At 36.5% G+C, this 18,599-nt stretch overlaps 3 protein-coding genes across 24 annotated transcripts in view; 1 reads left to right on the top strand and 2 right to left on the bottom strand.

Annotated features, from left to right (window-relative positions):
* Positions 1 to 9,702, bottom strand: part of kank4 (KN motif and ankyrin repeat domains 4) — a 52,694-nt gene extending 42,992 nt beyond the window's left edge. The window contains exons 1-2 of the mRNA XM_051898314.1: positions 9,564 to 9,702; positions 7,422 to 8,105 (exon numbers count right to left, since the gene is read on the bottom strand). The gene's annotated coding sequence lies outside the window, so the exon portion shown is untranslated. The remainder of the gene's footprint in view (positions 1 to 7,421; positions 8,106 to 9,563) is intronic.
* A 157-nt stretch (positions 9,703 to 9,859) lies between these two features.
* usp1 (ubiquitin specific peptidase 1) lies at positions 9,860 to 17,608 on the top strand. 3 transcript variants are annotated; one of them, XM_051898316.1, is made up of 9 exons: positions 9,860 to 10,012; positions 10,393 to 10,574; positions 10,667 to 10,793; positions 11,403 to 11,501; positions 13,205 to 13,371; positions 13,502 to 14,172; positions 14,483 to 14,647; positions 14,759 to 14,960; positions 15,910 to 17,608. In XM_051898316.1, exons 2-9 carry the CDS (start codon positions 10,405 to 10,407, stop codon positions 16,664 to 16,666), a joined length of 2,358 nt encoding a protein of 785 aa, XP_051754276.1. In that variant the 5' UTR covers positions 9,860 to 10,012; positions 10,393 to 10,404; the 3' UTR covers positions 16,667 to 17,608. The 3 variants fall into 3 exon arrangements, with proteins under 3 accessions (XP_051754276.1, XP_051754277.1, XP_051754278.1); XM_051898317.1 differs by having other exon boundaries at positions 9,895 to 10,012; positions 10,372 to 10,574; XM_051898318.1 differs by lacking the exon at positions 9,860 to 10,012 and adding an exon at positions 10,052 to 10,311.
* A 33-nt stretch (positions 17,609 to 17,641) lies between these two features.
* dock7 (dedicator of cytokinesis 7) overlaps positions 17,642 to 18,599 on the bottom strand; it is a 51,677-nt gene continuing 50,719 nt past the window's right edge. For 19 of the 20 annotated variants that reach the window (XM_051898291.1, XM_051898292.1, XM_051898298.1 and 16 more), the window contains one exon: positions 17,642 to 18,121. In XM_051898291.1, the coding sequence (XP_051754251.1) occupies positions 18,079 to 18,121 (43 nt within the window). In that variant the 3' untranslated portion in view covers positions 17,642 to 18,078. Of the gene's footprint in view, positions 18,122 to 18,250; positions 18,271 to 18,599 lie in introns of all 20 variants that reach the window. The other variant, XM_051898296.1, reaches the window with a different exon arrangement.

The following is an 18,599-nucleotide window of genomic DNA, read 5'->3' as shown; positions in this document are numbered from 1 at the left end:
AACAATGTTTAAATCTTGCAAATAGCCCACAGGTATGAAAATATCAAATATCGTCAAACAAGCTTTTAATTTATACCATGGATTATATAATGCATGTTAAAGGCAGATCAATTGATTTTACGGCTACTAAGGCTCAGATAAAATTTCATTGTAGCCAGGAGCAAACTCTAATTATGTTAAACAGCTAATCTTTTTATTTCAATTAATCACTGAAATTATTGAATTTTTGACATTACATTTACATTTTAAGGCTTGTTCTGAACTGGCTTAATTGCAACTGAATCAATGTAAAAAAAAAAAATAAAAAAAAAAATAGTAATATCCAATTAAATTTACGGTAAAAAAAAAAAAGGTCACAATAGAAAGCCACATGATGAATTCATCGTACGTGGCCTGCTTGGCCAATACTTGTATACAGACAGTGCACAGGGTCATCATACACACAAAGACAAAACACCATCAGGGTAACATGCAATAACCATTAACTAAATAACAGAAAATATAACCCAAAACACCCTAATTTACACAACTAATAACAAAAATAACCAAAAAAAAAACTTGAACTAAAACTAATTAAAACCAAGACTATTTTAATAAAATATAATCATATGTGATGCCACGCAAGGACTTCTGGGAATGTCTTTTTACTGTTTTTACTTCCAAAATTTTACAGTATTTTATGATTCAGTTTTTCACTGTATGGTAAGGTAACTCACAGTTAACCAATTAAAATGTTTTTACTGTAGCTTTTAAAGGGGTCATGAACTGAGAAATCAAATTTTCCTTGAGCTTTTGACATACAGTATACAAGGTCATCATACTATACGAATATCCTGTAAGTTTCAGAACTGAAAACTTCCTTGTTAGTCCAAAAACAGCTTTTAATGTTACCAAGCCCAACGAACGACTCGTCCTGGAATGTGCCTGTTTATGACATAATAGATAGGTAAAAGACCGCCTCTGCAGAAGAAAATCAACACTTCACCATTGCAACTTTGGCCCCGCCCACTGGCGTTAGTGAGATGATGAGGAGAGAAGAGCACAGGATCACTCACTGGACTAAAAATAACACCTTCCAAAGAATCCTAATGCTAGGACTTCACATTGTTTCTCTTAGTAGTACGAAAATAATCTGTTATTTAAACTGTGATTAAATTATGAATAGAAAGCGATCAAAGAACGCTCCCTTTGCAATCACTGGAGCTGTCAATCAAACAGCGTTTTGGACTCGTGCCAAAACTCCCGCTGGATGCAAAGATGTTAGCCAATCACAGCAGTGGGCGTTTACACTGAAGTCTCACAGCGGACACGCCCCTTAAAACAGAGCGTTCAAATCAGAGGGCTAAAATCAGGGTAGGAAAATTGCCTTTTATTTCTAAATTATTTCTAAAATTTTTGATGTAAAAATTATACTATCAGTATAAGTGCACAACAGGAAACATTCTAAAACAATTCAGTTCATGACCCCTTGACAAGAGATTTGATGAAAAGACAAAAATACAATGTAGTTTTTGTTCTTTAACAATTTTTGTATAATACTGAATTGTGGATATTATATGAGAAGTATAAGCTGTCAACTTCAGTTTTTCATGCCAATAACCTGTTCCTCCATCATAAATACAAGCAGCAGGTGTAGACATCAAAGACAAACTAAACAAGAAACAGCTGTAAGATGCAACACAGCAACAGACCTTCATCATTCATTTTAATATTCAACACCTCATGACTGACAAATCTACTATGTTGGCAAGCGGCAAATTGTCTGACAAGAAGCTTTAAACATCTGACAATATGAAAGCTCATAACATCTGTAACAAAGCTTTAGTTTCTGGTTGTTGCCAGCATGCCAGCATTTTACTAGGTTACATACTCTCATAACAAAGACATATACAGAGAAGCTTGGTGCCAGACAGGGCATTAATAAAAAGGATTACTTAAAAACATATTTACATATGACCTACATCTCTGACATTACTACACCCCCAACAGTCTGGATACATTATTAGAGCCCACTGAGAAATAGTACGGCTCTAACAGGGCTGTTTCTACACATAGCATTAGAATGTGCATACTAATATCTCAGCATTTGTAAGAAGGTTGTTTAATGTATTCTTTATTCTTTCTTTCTCTGTACACTCTTCTTTCTTATTGCACAAGAGGATTATGATGTAAGAAGACTGTATGTGAAATGTGATTCTTTGTTGACTTGGAAAATAAATCATGACAAAGGAAACTATAGAGTGCTAGTCATACAAGATCAAAAGATACACATTAAAACTTGTGGAATAACTAAAAGACAATGATCCGTGCAGCTACATTAGCTCTCTCCTGGAGACTGCTGATGTCACTGCATATCTGAGAGTGCAAGGATGGCAACAGACAAACAGTATGTGACAGATCATATCTATAAAGACCTCTATATGCAGCCCAAGCTGTACCACTAATTGTGTCTTTCTAATCCAAAGTGTAAATCTTTATGACTACCTATAAATTGTAATGAAATGACCATGAAATATGTAGGAAAACTATGTTTTGACAGTTGCGCAAGTGTCTTGCTTAAAACAGAAAAGAATTCAGACAAAAACATACAAAAGCAGACACAAACAGAAATTATTGCCTAAAGAAGTCAGAAGGTTTCAACTCCTCCATTCAGCATCTGTGTACGTGTAGACCTTTTTTCCAAGCTTCTCTATCTGCAGATTCTCTACGGCTGAAGATGGGGGAAAATGCAACATACATTTGCTCTTCTGTGACATTGTATGCAAAACAAATCATGTCTAAATTTTCAGTATTCTTTATCAGTATTTATCATACAGTAGGCAAAAAATACCCAGATGACACACTGCATCTGCTGAGATTCTGCAACCAGTAGACAATCTGCTATCCCATGAGTCAATAGAAGCTGCGGAGCTGTCAGACTTAAGAGGTTGAAAAAAAAAAAAAAAAATGGTGGTATGGGAATTTAGTGCAACCCAAAGGCCTATGTGGCTTTCACTGGTCTAGGACACAATGTGAAGACAGTATGTGCCTGGATAGATCCCACCAATTTAAAATGAACATTTGTTCAAGAGATCAACTACAAGAACATACTTAAAAACCAGCATTTGTCTTTGAACATTCACATGCACTTTTACACATGCCAGCACACGGGTACTTATGCTCACAGTGGAACTGATTTACTGATATTGCGCTCGATTCACTGATATGCAAAGCTTATTTACATTCCTAACTCTCAATGCAAACCATTTGTACTGCCTTCACTGATAGACAGCAAGAAGAAATAGGATGACAGCTCACAGTTTAACATCTACAACCTCCCAATTCCACACAATCTCTCAGCTCTCAATGCAGAGTCAGTCCACTTTACACTATCGTTCAAAAGATTGGGGTGGGTAGGATTTTTAAAAAAATGTTTTTGAAATAAGTCTCTTGCTCAGCAAGACTGCATTTATTTGATTATGAATACAGTAAAACAGTATTATTGTGAAATATTATTACAATTTAAGATAACTGTTTTCAATTTTAATATATTTTAATATAATAAAATTTAATTTATTCCTGTGATGGCAAAGCTGAATTATCAGCAGCCATTCAGTGTCAAATGATCCTTCAGAAATTATTCAAATATGCTGATTTGGTCCTCAAGAAAAAAAAAATCCTATTATTATCTCAGTTGAAAACATTTCTGCTACTTAATATTTGATACATCTTTTAGGATTCTTTGATCAATAGAACATTGAAAAGAACAGCATTTATTTGAAATTTACATTTCTTTACAGTCACTTTTTATTAATTTAAAAAAAAACTTACTGACCACAAACATTTGAATGGTAGCTGTCTTCTCTGGGACTCAAAATGTGCTTTGAAATATGTCAAAATACATTCACATTGTTCTCTTCCAAGTATATGGGGAACAGGGACTGTCAAAATCAAACTCAAATAAGCAAAAGCATCATAGAAATGTCTGTAAACGCATGCATTATATTCCAAGTCTTCTAAAGTCATATGATAGCTTTGTGCGAGTAACAGACTGAAAGTCATCATTTGCTGAAAATCTTCCCTTGAAAATCTTGCTTGACAGTTGTTTGATTTCATTGTATAGAAAGAAGTAAAAAGAAACTCTTACAGGTTTCAAAACATGTGGGTGAGTAAATGATGACAGGATTTTCATTTGTGGGTGAACTATACCTATATAATGAGTTTTATATGCTAAACAAAACAATCTGGTGCGAAACAGACATCAGGCCTCTTTGAGGTTTCTACCGTCTACACAGTCACATCCACTGGACCCTTAGGGATTTCCTCACATGAAAACACAATAACAGTAAACGTCTGGTCAACTCTTGTGGTTCTTACACAAATCAAAGTTTCCATTTATGAGAATGAGATCCATGGCCAATCTACAACTACAGTTCACTTGTCAGAAGATTTTCCTTTGAGTAGCTCTCAGACAGATCCACATAGTCTCTTACTATTTTTTTTCTATTATGCACATATGAGGAATACATTTAAAGGGCAGGAGCAGATTGCATATTATATTAGCCATTGTTTCCATCTCCGTTCTGTGAGAAATGTCCTTCAGCAGAAAACAATGGACAAGGAATCGCCCCCACAGAGCCTCACATGTGAAGCCCCAAGAGACCTCTCTATGCCAAATTCCATAACCTCCACAACGAGCTCTCTCATGCCCACCACTTCAGACATCCAAGAAACTAAGAAACATACAATACGACCATTTCAGCATAACAGCAATATTCAAGAGACTTAAAACATATTTGGTAGATTACCCCAATATGTCTCTCTGTTGTTTCCATTAAGAGTGTGTTTCAGAGATTAACCAGGCAATGGAATTACAGTCACTGATGCAAGAACCCCACATGACTGATCACAAGAGCAAAGACATGTCTATGTATTTCTTTAATAAATGTCCCCTAGGTTTAAGATTTTACTTTAAGATGAGAATAATGAAATAAATAAATGCATGCATGAATAAACATAAAACCTAAATATTATGAAAATCTATATTATAGTTACTATTACTAATTAAATATATGCATAGATAGATAGATAGATAGATAGATAGCAAAATCACATAGAAATGCTCAGTATTTCTGCAGTCCTAGAATGATGGCAAACTTATCTTTAGGGAGTCAGAGCTCCTGGGTGGCCCTTAGGTCACATGTTTAATGTACCTCTGCATTCCTGAGAACATCAAACAGCCTGTAGGCAACCAGGCAGACATTACATGTGCAAAGAAAGGCAGTGAGCCAATTATGCAATGACTTTCAAGGGGGTTGACAATTTTAAACGAATTTCATCTTTCTTCTTTAACTTTGGTAAACTATGATAATGTAAAGGCAATTTTTAGCGAGCAATCTGATGAAGTCCCTGTTGTGCTACACAAATTGTAATCTGACACCATTGGCACATTTAGCTAAATGTCTAAAACCTGCATATATAATAAACTGATCAGAGGCGTCCTAATGGGGGGTGCAGAGTATGCCAGTCATATGGGCCCACCAGGACGCAGGGAGGGGGCAAATCAACACTTTGTATTTTTTTTATTATTATTATTATATCTTATATAAACAAACACTATTGTTTAACCATTGATAGTGTTTTTTCGCCCTCTCGGCCATGTAAAGAATGAGGTTTGTCTAGATAGTCTATATAATAAGAGTGGTGAAAATTGCATCTCTGCAATGATAAATTATTCTGTTTGTATTTAGAAGCATGCTGCGATGTTCTGATATTCTTTGTTTTTAGTGCCTTTTGGAATATAATTATTAAAAAAGAGACAAAATGATTAAGATGACCTGTAAGTGAAAGTGGGGCTTTACTGTCACAGAACCTGAACATGAATAGAGTGGGCTACAACAGTCGGGTTCCGAAAAATAAAAACTCAATTATCCAACTTATAAACCTTTAAACACAACCCTACTGTGAACTACGAGATTGTTAATCGATGATATTTGCTTCTGTTAAAGCTATCAGCCAGCATTATTTCAACTTATTTTTACAATAATCGAGTTTAACGCGATTTTTAATTCGACGCTGTTGGCAATGCTTCATGGGATTGTGATTATTTCCCTTAATAAGTCCTACACAGTTCCCTACACAGTGTTGTAATTTTTTATTTTTCTCCAATTTTCAAAAACTTTTACAATAAATCCTAGTTCTAGTATCTTTTAAATTCTATATCTTTTTATAAATGTAATAAAAATCGTTCAGCGGCAGTGTTGCTATGGTTACCTCATCTGAAGAACGCGGGCCTGTTCGTTATTAGTGTCTATTTGGCGACAGATCAAAACATGCGCTGTGACTAAATTCTAACTTTTACCTTTATTTAAACTTTTAAAACCCATGAAGACCCCCAAACCGGTTGTTTTGACTTCGTTTGTTGGTGTACAGGCCTTAATTAGGGGGATTCGACCCACCACCCCAAACGCCACATAAAGGTAATGACTGTCTGTACTCTGTAATGAGACTTTTTTTATTTTTTTTATTTATTTATTTTTTCCATATCAATATCAGTTTTGTTCCAGCATAAACTGATGGAGGGTGAATCCAGGTTAATTGGGACACTTTCCCAGTCATCATGGCAATGACAAATAAGCCATGTTGCTCCAGTCAACGTGCAGTTTAGAAAACGCACTGCTTAATAAAAGCTACCTGTGTTGTGTGCAAATATATGCACAGTGACAAACCCATAGCATCTGAATAAAAAAATCTCGATTGCGAATGAAACTGGCAAGAAAGCGCGCTCTGCACACGAGTCAAACAGGGAACCTTTCTACATGACATCTAGGATCTCGCCTCGGGCATCGCGGGATATCAGAGAGATCTCGACCAGCTGAGCTCACCGTCTCTGGGTGGCAAAATGAGCCTCTATCGCAAAATAACCAAGCCTGAGCTATTGACTGCAGACGCGCGAGCTCTAGCAGCCCAGCGTCACGAGCGCAGTGCTGCACTACGGCATGATCAAACGGTCTCGCATCTCTGCCAGATTGACACATAGTAACAGCCAGCTGGTCGACATTACGACAACCCAGCGGGGAGGTAAACTGAAACAGCACAACCAAGCGCGAGATGAGACTATTTGTGCAATGAGACATGGGCTTCCCACCTAGACAGCATTAATAATGGCCAGAAATGCTGTCAAGGTGGCCAGCTCACTATAAAAATAGCCAGGTCTGCAATGAAAGATCTAGTTTCTGGACAACCAATCTAAAATTTAAATTATTACTAGAAAAAAATCACCACACAGGCTGTCTGAAATGCTCAACAAGAAATGAAAAGGGTGGATTTAAGGGAAGGTGGGTGGGACCTATAGAGGTGTGCTGCATTTTCCAAAGGTAAACATGAGAAAAGTTGAATAATGAAGCTGACAGAAGAGGAATGCATTATCTCACATCACTTACCTCAGTCTCTGGGGGACCCTTATTTTTTTCCTAGGCACTGCAGAGGTGAGGCAGACCTTCAAGGAAATCCAGCACAGGGAGGAAGCCGCAACCAGCTGCAACGGCGGTAGAGGCACTCCTCACTCCCCTACACACACACACACACACAAGCTGCGATACTGTTGTTATTGAGGTTTGTGGAAGGGGACGGCAGAAGGCTCTCATAACAAGCGCTATACTGTGAGCCTGAACACACCCCCTCCCACAGAGCTCATCCAATGGCAGTCGGAGGGTCACACACACACAAGCACACACACATCAGTTGCCTACACCCCCCATCCAGCTTCCCCATCATATTCAAATGCTATAGGATTAAAGTAGTACAGCATGTCTGCTACAAGATTAAACGAGTGTTTAGCCATATTGCCTATATGCTGCTTGAGCTCTGCATCAAGAACTGACATCATCTGTGTGTGTGATCCAGCCGGTGTGTATGGTGTGCATGTCACTGACACTGAGGTTTAGTGTGGAAAAGTGATTTAAAAAACAGCACACCGCTCAGCTGGGGCTGAAAGAGTGCAGGACATGCCTCTCATTCTTCGAGCACGCTGGTCTATTTCTCCGCATTTCCAGACTCAAAAGCTTCTTCCCAGGGCTGTTTTGCCTCTGACAGTAACTGCATTCTACAAGGCTTCATGGTTAACACTGTAGGGGAATGAAAAGAGGAGCATTTCTTCAGGTTTTTACCTACATTCACATTGCAAGCACAGATTGTCACACTCCAGTGGTTATTTATTGCATTTTATTATGCATTATATTAACACGTAATGTTATTGGGGTAGTTTCTGTTTGTAAATTTAAATGGAAAAACGATTGTTAAAACATAAAAAATATAAAAGTAATTTACAAAAAAAAAAAAAAAAACTATTGTTTTGGCCAAACAAAATGTTTGTATATAATTTTTTGTAATAATTAAGTAATTATAAATGATTATATTAAAATATATTATTATAAAATATATTATGGCATTATCTTATAATTATAAATAATAATAATAATTATTATTATTATTATAAATTATTACATTAATTTTAAGCCATTTAATAATACATTGCATAAAATTGCAAGATATTAAACACATGTGACAACTTCAACCTCAAATATTCATGTCATAAAAACAATTCAACCACAATTGACATTTGCCTGAATGCATGTGTGGTTACTTTTGACAACTACCTACATAGAGGTGCATTCACAGGCACTAACACAAAAGAAAACAATGTTCTGTTTTTGCCTTCCTCATACATTTTCCTGACAAGGGAGGCAGATGCTGATATGATTTAAAGGCGTTTGAGATTATCCTCCTTAAGCACATCTGCAAATTAGATGCCTCTATATAATATGTACATTGGCAGGGGAAATATCATATCCTGTTGTGTAAAGTTCTATAGCCTACTCTATAACACTATTCTACACAGCATTTTCTTGCATGCAGTGTTTTGACCTCTTATTTAATATAACTTTAACATTTAATTTGTCATATCACATTACTATGTACTACAAAAACATTATTAAAATAGGCTACTGAAAAACCAAAATAAGTGACCAATTACAGCATCTATTAATGCTTACACTTTCCCACGTAATATAAACAGTTCATTAAATGCATAATTATATACATTTTAAATAAAATTTTAATGTTGGGGGAAAAGTTTATCTTCATGCTATTTGTCAAAATATGTATCTCAGAGAAACATAGGCTATGAATATCAGAACCAGAAATAAATAAGTAGATGTAGATGGTTGACTGTCCCAGTTAGCTTTCCTCATGCATTGCTCTTGATGTCCATCTGCTGGTGAAAGGTAAAAAATACTTTTGAAGGCCTACATTTAGTAAGAAAATAATTATTTTAGTTTTTTTTTTTAAGCAAACTGAAATCTTATGTTTTATTTATTTATTTTTGTTTTGTTTTGTTAAAAATATATTTCATTTAATGTTTTGGCTAAGATGCAACTCACGTTTTTAAAGACATACGAGTAACAGTAGCGTATGTTGGCTGCGCCCTAAATATATTAAAATTAACATACAAAGACATGCAGTTAGGATTATCCTTAAAAAAACACTGCAATTTAAAATATTTTACAAAAAGAAAATGTATTTACCATGCAGACGGTAACCTGTGAAGCTCACTTTTAAGATGATCCAGATTCAGTCTCCTATTCACAAACTCCAGCCGCAACACGATTACAAACCCGCCAATTACTGATCTCAGACCAGCTTAAAATGGCTTGTGTCAGACTACTTGTGGTAGTCCAAAATAATGCCAGAAAACTGATTTAGATATTTATTCATGGTTTTGAAAAATACATATATTTTTTCACAAATAAAAATACTTAAATCGTAAAATTTGCGCGGCGCTCATTCTTTAATCTCACACAATTTTTTCGACCATCTCCTTTTGTTCAGGCAGTAGCAGGGGAGTCTCAGTCGTGGAAAAAGCGCCAAGTTCTACAGAAGGCGCGCTTGTCAAGTTGTTTATATTTAAAACGGAACTGCGTAATTTGGATTGTTTTTTGCGAAAATGTAACGCATGAATAATACGACTCATTAGGTAAGACCATTAAATGTAGTTTTATTTCTTGTTACGTAATTCTAAAGTACTCTTGAAAAAATGAAACGTGCATGTTGTGTGGGCTGGGCGGCTACTCAGTTAGCCACACTGCTATAACGTTATATGCGTCTTCATATATATGAATTAATAATGATCAAACTACGAGTCTATGTGACAATATGACGCGAATATTAAACGATTCTATATATAAATAAAAGGTTGATAGTTGAAGTAATATTCGTAGCAAAACATGCTTCTAGTACTTTCTAGGGCACATCTGATCCAAAGGTTCTCACGCGGTTCGTGGCTTATCTTGAACATTTTTAGTGAGTGCGTTTCGTTTTTGACATTCGCTTTAGTTTCTCTCTTATCTTCTTTAGTGACTGGTTAAAATGCCCGGGCTGCATAGTGAAGGTGGAGTGGTGGCTGCAGCGGGCAGTCCTGTGAAGAAAAGCAAACTCTCTCTGAAGTTCTTCCAGAAGAAGGACACCAAACGAGCCTTGGACTTCTCAGAGGCCCCAGCAGAAGACAACAGTACCGCTGAACCAGAAGAGACTACTAAGTATGGCATGTTGTTTCAGTGCTATCAAATACAGATTATGTTAAAGAAATACCATATTATTTTCCCTAACTGTTCCCACTTTCCCCCTTAAGTCATGATCAGGTTGTGCCAATGCCTTGCCCTTCATCTCCTCTTACTTGTGAGAAGCATGAAAGCCTGGTGCCCTTTGTAGGGCTTAATAATTTGGGGAACACCTGCTATCTGAACAGCATCCTTCAGGTATGCTGTTCAGCTTACTTACTAATCTGTTTTATTCATAACACTGTTCTTAAGGCAAGATACCACAGATGAATAGGGTAAAAAAATAACTAATAGGTCGCCATACTTTTACATGTTGATTAATCACAGTACAATAAGACAATTGTTTTGTATTATGTTTTCTGAAATGTTTAAATATGCAAATGAACCATTATCTAATTAAATATGCATGCATTTGCATACATTTCCATATATTTCCAGAACAGAAATCTGAACATTAGATAAAACCAGGTTCAAAATTATTTCATTTTGTTTTTAGAAATAAAATAATATAAATGTTACATAAATCAGGTGAATTATATTAATAATGCTACTGTATTTTGAGAAAACAGCATTTAAAATAAATATAATTGTTTTGAAATTGAAACAGATGCATGTAGATAAAGTGTAATAAAATAAATGCTTAAATGTGTATGTTGGATGTTTTCACCAGTCTAAAAGAAGATATGTCATGAAAGCAAAATAGCCCGAAATCTCAAAATTGATGGTTTTGCCTTAAATATCTGCATATTAATGTTGTTATAGTAGTTTGGATCTAATTAATCAGTTCACCCTTCTTAAAAATTTCAGGTCTTATATTACTGTCCCGGTTTTAAAGAGGCCATCAAATCTTTGTGTCATTTGGCAAAGCTGAAAGACAAACAGCAAGAAGATGGTGCCAAAAATGAGGTTGGTCTCAAATTTCATCTTTCAAGAGTAGAGCTGGGTATCGTTCAAATATTTCAATATCGATACCTTGACTTCGATACCGATTCCTGAATGATACCTTTTTCGATACCAATTTTATAAAATCTGTTTTAACAAGATTACATTACCAAATGTTACCTCAGTCCAAATAGTTTTAATAAAGTTCAAATAGTTTTCGATGCAAAATGAACAGTTTCAAGTCAGTATGTGAGGCTCACTGCAGATCTTTAAATCACACAGCTATTCTTCTTCTTCTTCAAAAAAAAAAATATATTATTAACAATATATATAGAAAATATTTTGTACAATTTAATGATAAATTCATTAATATGGTGCACTTTGAGAGTTCAAAATAAAGAGCTCCAAAACACAGGCTTTACTCCCTTCAAACTTATATTTTGTTTATATTTTGCTTACATCATTGTTGGATATGTAATTATATATATATATATATATATATATATATATATATGTGTGTATGTATGTGTATATATGTGTATATATATGTATATATATATATATATATATATATATATATATATATGTTTTATATAATGACCACTAGGAGGTGCTCTAGGCACATGCTTTCCTTGATTGGTTTTCTCTAAAGAGAAATGTTCAGTTGAAAACGAAAGTAAAAGAGTGACGCATGTTCGTTGCGTCTTTCCGTGATATGAGAGTTCCGTGTCTTTATTTAAATCAACACATTAATGATTTATCACTCATCCACCCGCAATTAATTGGAATGTTATTTTTTATTACTTGGCCTGACCCGCGGATTATCTATCTATCTATCTATCTATCTATCTATCTATCACAACCGGTTCGTGATGGGTCTAAATATATATATATATATTTTAGACCCATCACGAACCGGCCATGTGTTTCCATAGACTTTAGGAACGACGCTGATGTAACTTTGCTGTGTGTTGTACCTGTCCATAACTAGTCTGAAAAACATTGCTCGCCTGCTGTTTGTGCAGGCAGTGCGGCACTTCTGTTTTGCTCTTCACAGTATCTGGAGTGACAGTAGTAAACCGGCTGCTCGCATAAACAGCCGGTACTTTCACACGTCCTTTTTGGAGATAAAATGAAATCGTTGATTCACTCGCTCTCTCGCACTCAGGGTCTCTCTCGCGCGCATAGTTTTATATACAGTAGTCAACATTTGAAGTGGATAAAAATAGTTAATCAAAGTTGTCCTAAGAACTGAGTTGTCCTAAGAAGAAGGTTTTAGGACAACTTTGATGAAAGGTTTTGATCCACTTCAAATGTTGACTACTATATTTAGATATAAATAACAATGTAGAGCAACGTTATTACATTGCTCAACGAGATAGCGACAGCATTCTCCGCGCCCCTCTCCCTGGCTCCGTTTGGAGGTATCGAAATTTGGTACCGAATGACAAGACACTTTTCGATACTCTATAGTATCAAGGCAATTCGGTCGGTACCTAAAAAGTATCGAATTCGATACCCAGCCCTATTCAAGAGACATTTTACTTTGCATTGCTTGTGCATAAATAAATATCAGTACAAATAGATTTAATTTAGAAAAAAAAAATCTAAATTTGTCATCTGGTAATTGAATAATTTGGGTAAATGTACAGAATATTGTATCATATTAATATTGCTGCCTTGTCTATGATCGATTGCATCAAACCTTTCATGTTTTATGTTACCAGGGGGACTCTGGAGACAACACCCTACCTGTTCCCATGGAGCTTCTGGGCAGTTTTCACAGCCTCATCTCCTCTGTGGAACAGCTGCAATCCAGCTTCCTCCTTAACCCTGAAAAATACAGTGACGGAGAGCTTGCCACACCACCCCGCAAGCTGCTTAACACGCTCAGGTAATCCTGTGGGCCAGTGTCGTTTAACAACATTGAAAAGACATTTAAACCTCTCACTGAGTTTTTCTTACCACTGTCACCTTGGCTTTAATGAGTTTCCAAACAAACCTGTTCAATTTCTCTTCTTCAGGCAGCTCAATCCAATGTATGAGGGTTACTTACAACATGATGCACAGGAGGTACTGCAGTGCATCCTTGCAAGTATCCAGGAGGCATGTGACACTATCAAAAAAGAGCAAACAGACAACCAGAAGGACAGCGCAATGAGCAATGGAACGGGGGAGACTACCCACGAGGATGATGGGAGCTCTGACGGCCAGCTGAGTGGAAAGAGAAAGAGCGACACAGAAGCAGGCAACGCCAAGAAGAAGCCAAAATCTCAAAGCAAGTCAAAGAAAAATGAGGAAAACATGCCTATGACCCGCTCTAAACGCAAGTCCTCCGGTGACATAACCACAGAGAGTTCAGATACTAACCACCGGAATGGAGCAGAAGAACGAGAGGAAAAAGAGCAAGAGAAGGACAGAGGGAGCACCACCGAGGAAGAGAAGAACGATAGTCCTCCCAAAGAGGTGGGAAAGAGGACAAGGAGAGGGAAGCTGGGCTGGTTGAAACCATCTGGGAAGCAGCCTAGTATCTTCTCGAAGTTCCGCAGCATGGGACGAATTACTTCACATGTAGGAGGAAGAGGGGAAACCAAGGAGAAATCAGATTGTAGTGCTCAAGAGAAGGAGGAAAAGGATGCATCTGAGAATGAGAGCAGAACTCAAGAAGTTAAACAAAGTCTGGGAAAGAATGAAGGTAGATATCTTAGTCAAAATGTTGATTAAATGCTATCTCCTATCCGGTATTTTTTATTATACAATAATGGATGGCAAAGATGATGTACAAAAATCACAACATTTAAATATTTATTTTACATATTATTTGAAAACAGAAAATCTGGCCTATTCAACAAATTAATCATATGTACATTTGAGCTGGACATTTGTTGAGAAAAAATTCTGGTATAAACAGAAATTATAAAAATGTTTTGAATAGCTGCAGTGAAATCACTTTTTGTAAAAATAATTTGTGATCAGTAACTACAAACATTGCCTTGTATATTTAGAGCAATCAGGCCTGGATGTGCTGAAGTGGATGTTCCAGGGTCAGCTGGTGCTGCGGACACGCTGCCTGGAATGTGAATGTTTCACAGAGAGGAGAGAGGACTTTCAAGATATCAGTGTACCTGTGCAAGAGGATGAGACCAGCTCCTCTGACTCCAGTTCTGAGAGTGAGTACACTGAAAGTATTTAAATCCATCTGTGTTTGTGTCCATCAGTCAACACTCTCTGATGCTGGTTAAAACATTTCATATTTTCATAACTGTATCCTTCCTTTTCAGTTTCTCCAGATCCCAAGCCTGAGCTGAAAACACTAAAGTGGGCCATATCTCAATTTGCATCTGTTGAGCGGATAGTGGGTCAAGATAAATATTTCTGTGAGACCTGTCATCACTACACCGAAGCCGAGAGAAGTCTTCTGTTTGACAAAACACCAGAAGTCATAACAATCCACCTGAAATGCTTTGCTGCAAATGGCTCAGAGTATGTATCCTGTGTTGATTTTAGAGCTTAGTTCGTATCTTTCAACCACTGAAGCCCTGAAGGGAACAGTGAAGTGCTCCCATGAATCTCTTTACTGCATTTTTTTTTTTTCTCTCTCTCTCTTTTGTTACAAAACCAAAAACGGACAAAAAAATTCTAAATTATTTTTCCAATTTCAACTTTTTTGTTGCTATTTCAGCAGAAAAAACAACTAAACATTAGGACTCAGGCATTCAAAAATTGTCACCTTGCCCTTAAAGGGATGGTTCACCCAAAATTGAAAATTACCCCATGATTTATTCACCCTCAAGCCATCCAATATGTGTATATGACTTTCTTCTTCAGATGAATAAAATCAGAGATATATTTTAAAAAAAATACGTCATGTGTCGGGTCAGGGGTTACTCGTTCACCGTAAATTAACGTGTATGGCAGTTTGCCGGAAGCTAGACATTAGTCAATGTTTTAAATATGGATTTTTAATTTTATAAAAACTTTTAAAAAAAATTTATAGAAACATTTCACTTCAGAAGGCCTTTATTAACTCCTCGGAAGCCGTGTGGAGTACTTTTATGATGGATGGATGCACTTTTTTTTTTTTGCTTCAAAATCAGGCCCCCGATTCACTACCATAAAGCTTGGAAGAGCCAGGATATTTTTAAATATATCTCTGATTGTGTTCGTCTGAAAGAAGATAGTCATATATACCTAAGATGGCTTGAGGGAGAGTAAATCATGAGATAATTTTCATTTTTGGGTGAACTATACCTTTAAGGCTTGCTTATATAAAATTTTATTGCCCTTTTTTGTCACGCACAGCAAAAAAAAAAAAAAAAAAAAAAAGGTCAGAAGTAGACACTTAAAAACATTTTATTCAGTCTTGTTAAAGTTATCATCAATGTACATTGAGCAGTTGGCACGATCAAATTAATTCTTCACTCTTTAACAGGATGGACCCTTATGCTGGCCTTTCCAAGGTGAACACACCTCTGCAGACCCCTCTCAAACTTTCACTGCACGAGTGGTGCACTCAGCCTGATTCTCCAGACCAGAGCCATCACTACGAGCTCTTCGCCGTGGTCATGCACAGCGGAGTGACCATCAGCAGCGGTCACTACACCACTTACATCCGCATGATGGATCTCCATCAAACCAGTCTCAGGCCTCAGTCTCAGGATGAAGAGCAAGATCGAGACCGAGTGGAAGACATGAAACAGAAGAAAGAGGAGGCCCCTCAAACAGATTACGATGACGGTGAGGTGTCTTTCAGCTTGCCCGGCAGGGGGCGCAATGTGGCCAGAGCCAGCGCAACAAGCATGTCCAGCAAAGCAGGAGGAAAGAGGTGCTCCGAGGGTGTTGGGCTTTTAGGGGGACAGAGGAGTGTCACCAGTTATGAGCTCAGCAACAGCAAGCAAACCAATCCAGAGAAGGCTTCCAGCTTGGCCAGTCGTGCCAGCAGTGCTCAGCTTCAGAACGCTGTGAAGAAAGAGACTGAGGAAGAGGGAGCTGATGCTATGGGCGACGAGACCCCGGTGAGTTTTGACCTCGCTCTGCGAAACCTTTTGGACTTTGAGGGAAAGTGGATGCTGTTTGATGACTCCGAAGTAAGACTCTTTGAAGAAGAGGACTTCCTCCGAGCCTGTTCTCCTGAGACGTGCTCCACCTCTACGCCCTACCTGCTCTTCTACAAGAGAGTCTCTCAGTAAAAATAGGTGATTGGATATGGGAATTCCTCACAGTTTATAAGTTTTACTGTTAAGATATGGACTATGAAAATACGTCTGCAGGTAAATGGAAAAGCAAGTCAGGATGTGTTAATAGTTTATACATACGTTTGTGTAACAAGTGTCAGTGGAAAGCTGATGTAAAACTTTCAAGGCCATGACATTTGTTGCCACTTTTCCTCCTCTCTTACTGTTTTTGTACTTTGCTCTTTTCTCTTGTTCAGTGAGTCTGTGTCATTTGCTCTTCAGTAACCCTCATGCAAACGCACCTTGGCACTTATAGTAGTGCATGTGACAGTTTTCCTATACTTTCAAACATTCCCTAGAAGCTGTAATGGATGGCACAAAAATGATTTTCTTGTGCACTGATATTTTATATTTTTTTAAGAGTTCAATTATTCTTGCTTTTTTTGGGTTTTGTCTCAAGTATGAATTCACATTTTGACATCCCTGTTTTAGAGGGTATTATTAATAGCTTACAAATCCAAAGTAGATTTCACACAGTCTCCTAATTTTTGATACTAGAAGGCACAGGCAATGTTTTGTTCCCTGCTGCAGTTATGATCTAGTATTTGACTATTTGCACACAGAGAATCAAATTTAGTTTGGTAGTTGGTCTTGAAAGTACAGAGTGTATTAATTGCCTATAAATGACCAGAGGTATAAAGTGACCTATTTTTCTAGTTTTTCAGCCATACCTCAGTCCAGTCTAAGAAGCTTTTCTCCTTTTTCCATGTTGTGAGCAGGCCCTGCCATTACAGTTAGATCTCTATGAGCAATAAATAAAACAATTCATGGAGAATCTCTATTACTATATGGCATTCTGTTGTATATTTGAGGAGGGAGGGGAAATGAAAATATTTTCTATTACTGGTTATGTAGATTCTCATTTACCACATTAAAACACCAGCATATAAAAATGTCTTTTGGTGCAGTTTCTTTAACACCACACTGGAATGACTATTAGAGTTGTTTATTTAGTAAAATATTTAAAGTAAACAAAAGGTACATAAAACTACATAATGCTGAAAAAAAATCACTTTTTTGCTTTTTCCATAAGGATTAAATAAACTCTTAAGTTGTACCGTGACTATTAAAAATACACAGGGATGAAGTAAAAAAAAAAAAAAAAATTAAATTAAAAAAAGTGCACACAGTAATTGAATATAGGTTTGACACATTGTATGTTAATTCACCATCAGTTCTTATAATCATGTAACAGGCCAGTCTGTAAACTAATACAAAATTGGAATGATGTACCAAACGTCTTAACACTTATCTTTTTTTTTTTTTTTTTTTTACTTTATGGCAGAAACACTGATGTGGTGAGGAAGTTTGATATATACAAATAAATAAAATTGCATTTTTGTTTTGTTTTTTATTTCTTCAGGTCTTCACATGTCTAGCTTGCGAAGGCTCATTCTGCTAAAAGAGTCTCTGAAAGAAAAAGAAAAGTATAATGTTATGAAAGAAGAAGAGTAAAAAATGTTCCTGAGGAATCAAAAGTCAAATTAATGGTCAACAAAGTTGTTTAAAAAAAAACATCCTTTCAAACAACTTGGCTACCTTGTCAAGCCGTCCTTTTGCTGCTTGTTAAAGCGAGGGAAAAAAGAGGTTAAATGCATCCAAAACACCCACCACCCAGCTTTCTGGACAATCATGTGTCATCCATTATGAGTATGTGGCCTGAAGATAGATACACCTTTACATTTCACTAAATATAACTGGGTATGAGTGTCCATTTCCTGATTGTAATTTGATTTTGAATCACAATGACTGAATTCATATTCATTCAGCAAAAATGATGACATTTTTGCTTTCATATGAAAGAAACTCTGAACTAATGTTATGAGCTGTACAGTGAACCCTTTGATTTGGTGTATTTACTAAATAATTAATGGCCCATTGATAAAAT

The sequence above is a fragment of the Ctenopharyngodon idella genome, chromosome 6, assembly GCF_019924925.1.
Source record: "Ctenopharyngodon idella isolate HZGC_01 chromosome 6, HZGC01, whole genome shotgun sequence".
NCBI lineage: Eukaryota > Metazoa > Chordata > Actinopteri > Cypriniformes > Xenocyprididae > Ctenopharyngodon > Ctenopharyngodon idella.
Note: the sequence above shows the minus strand (reverse complement) of the source record. Positions and strands in the feature narration are given on the sequence as shown.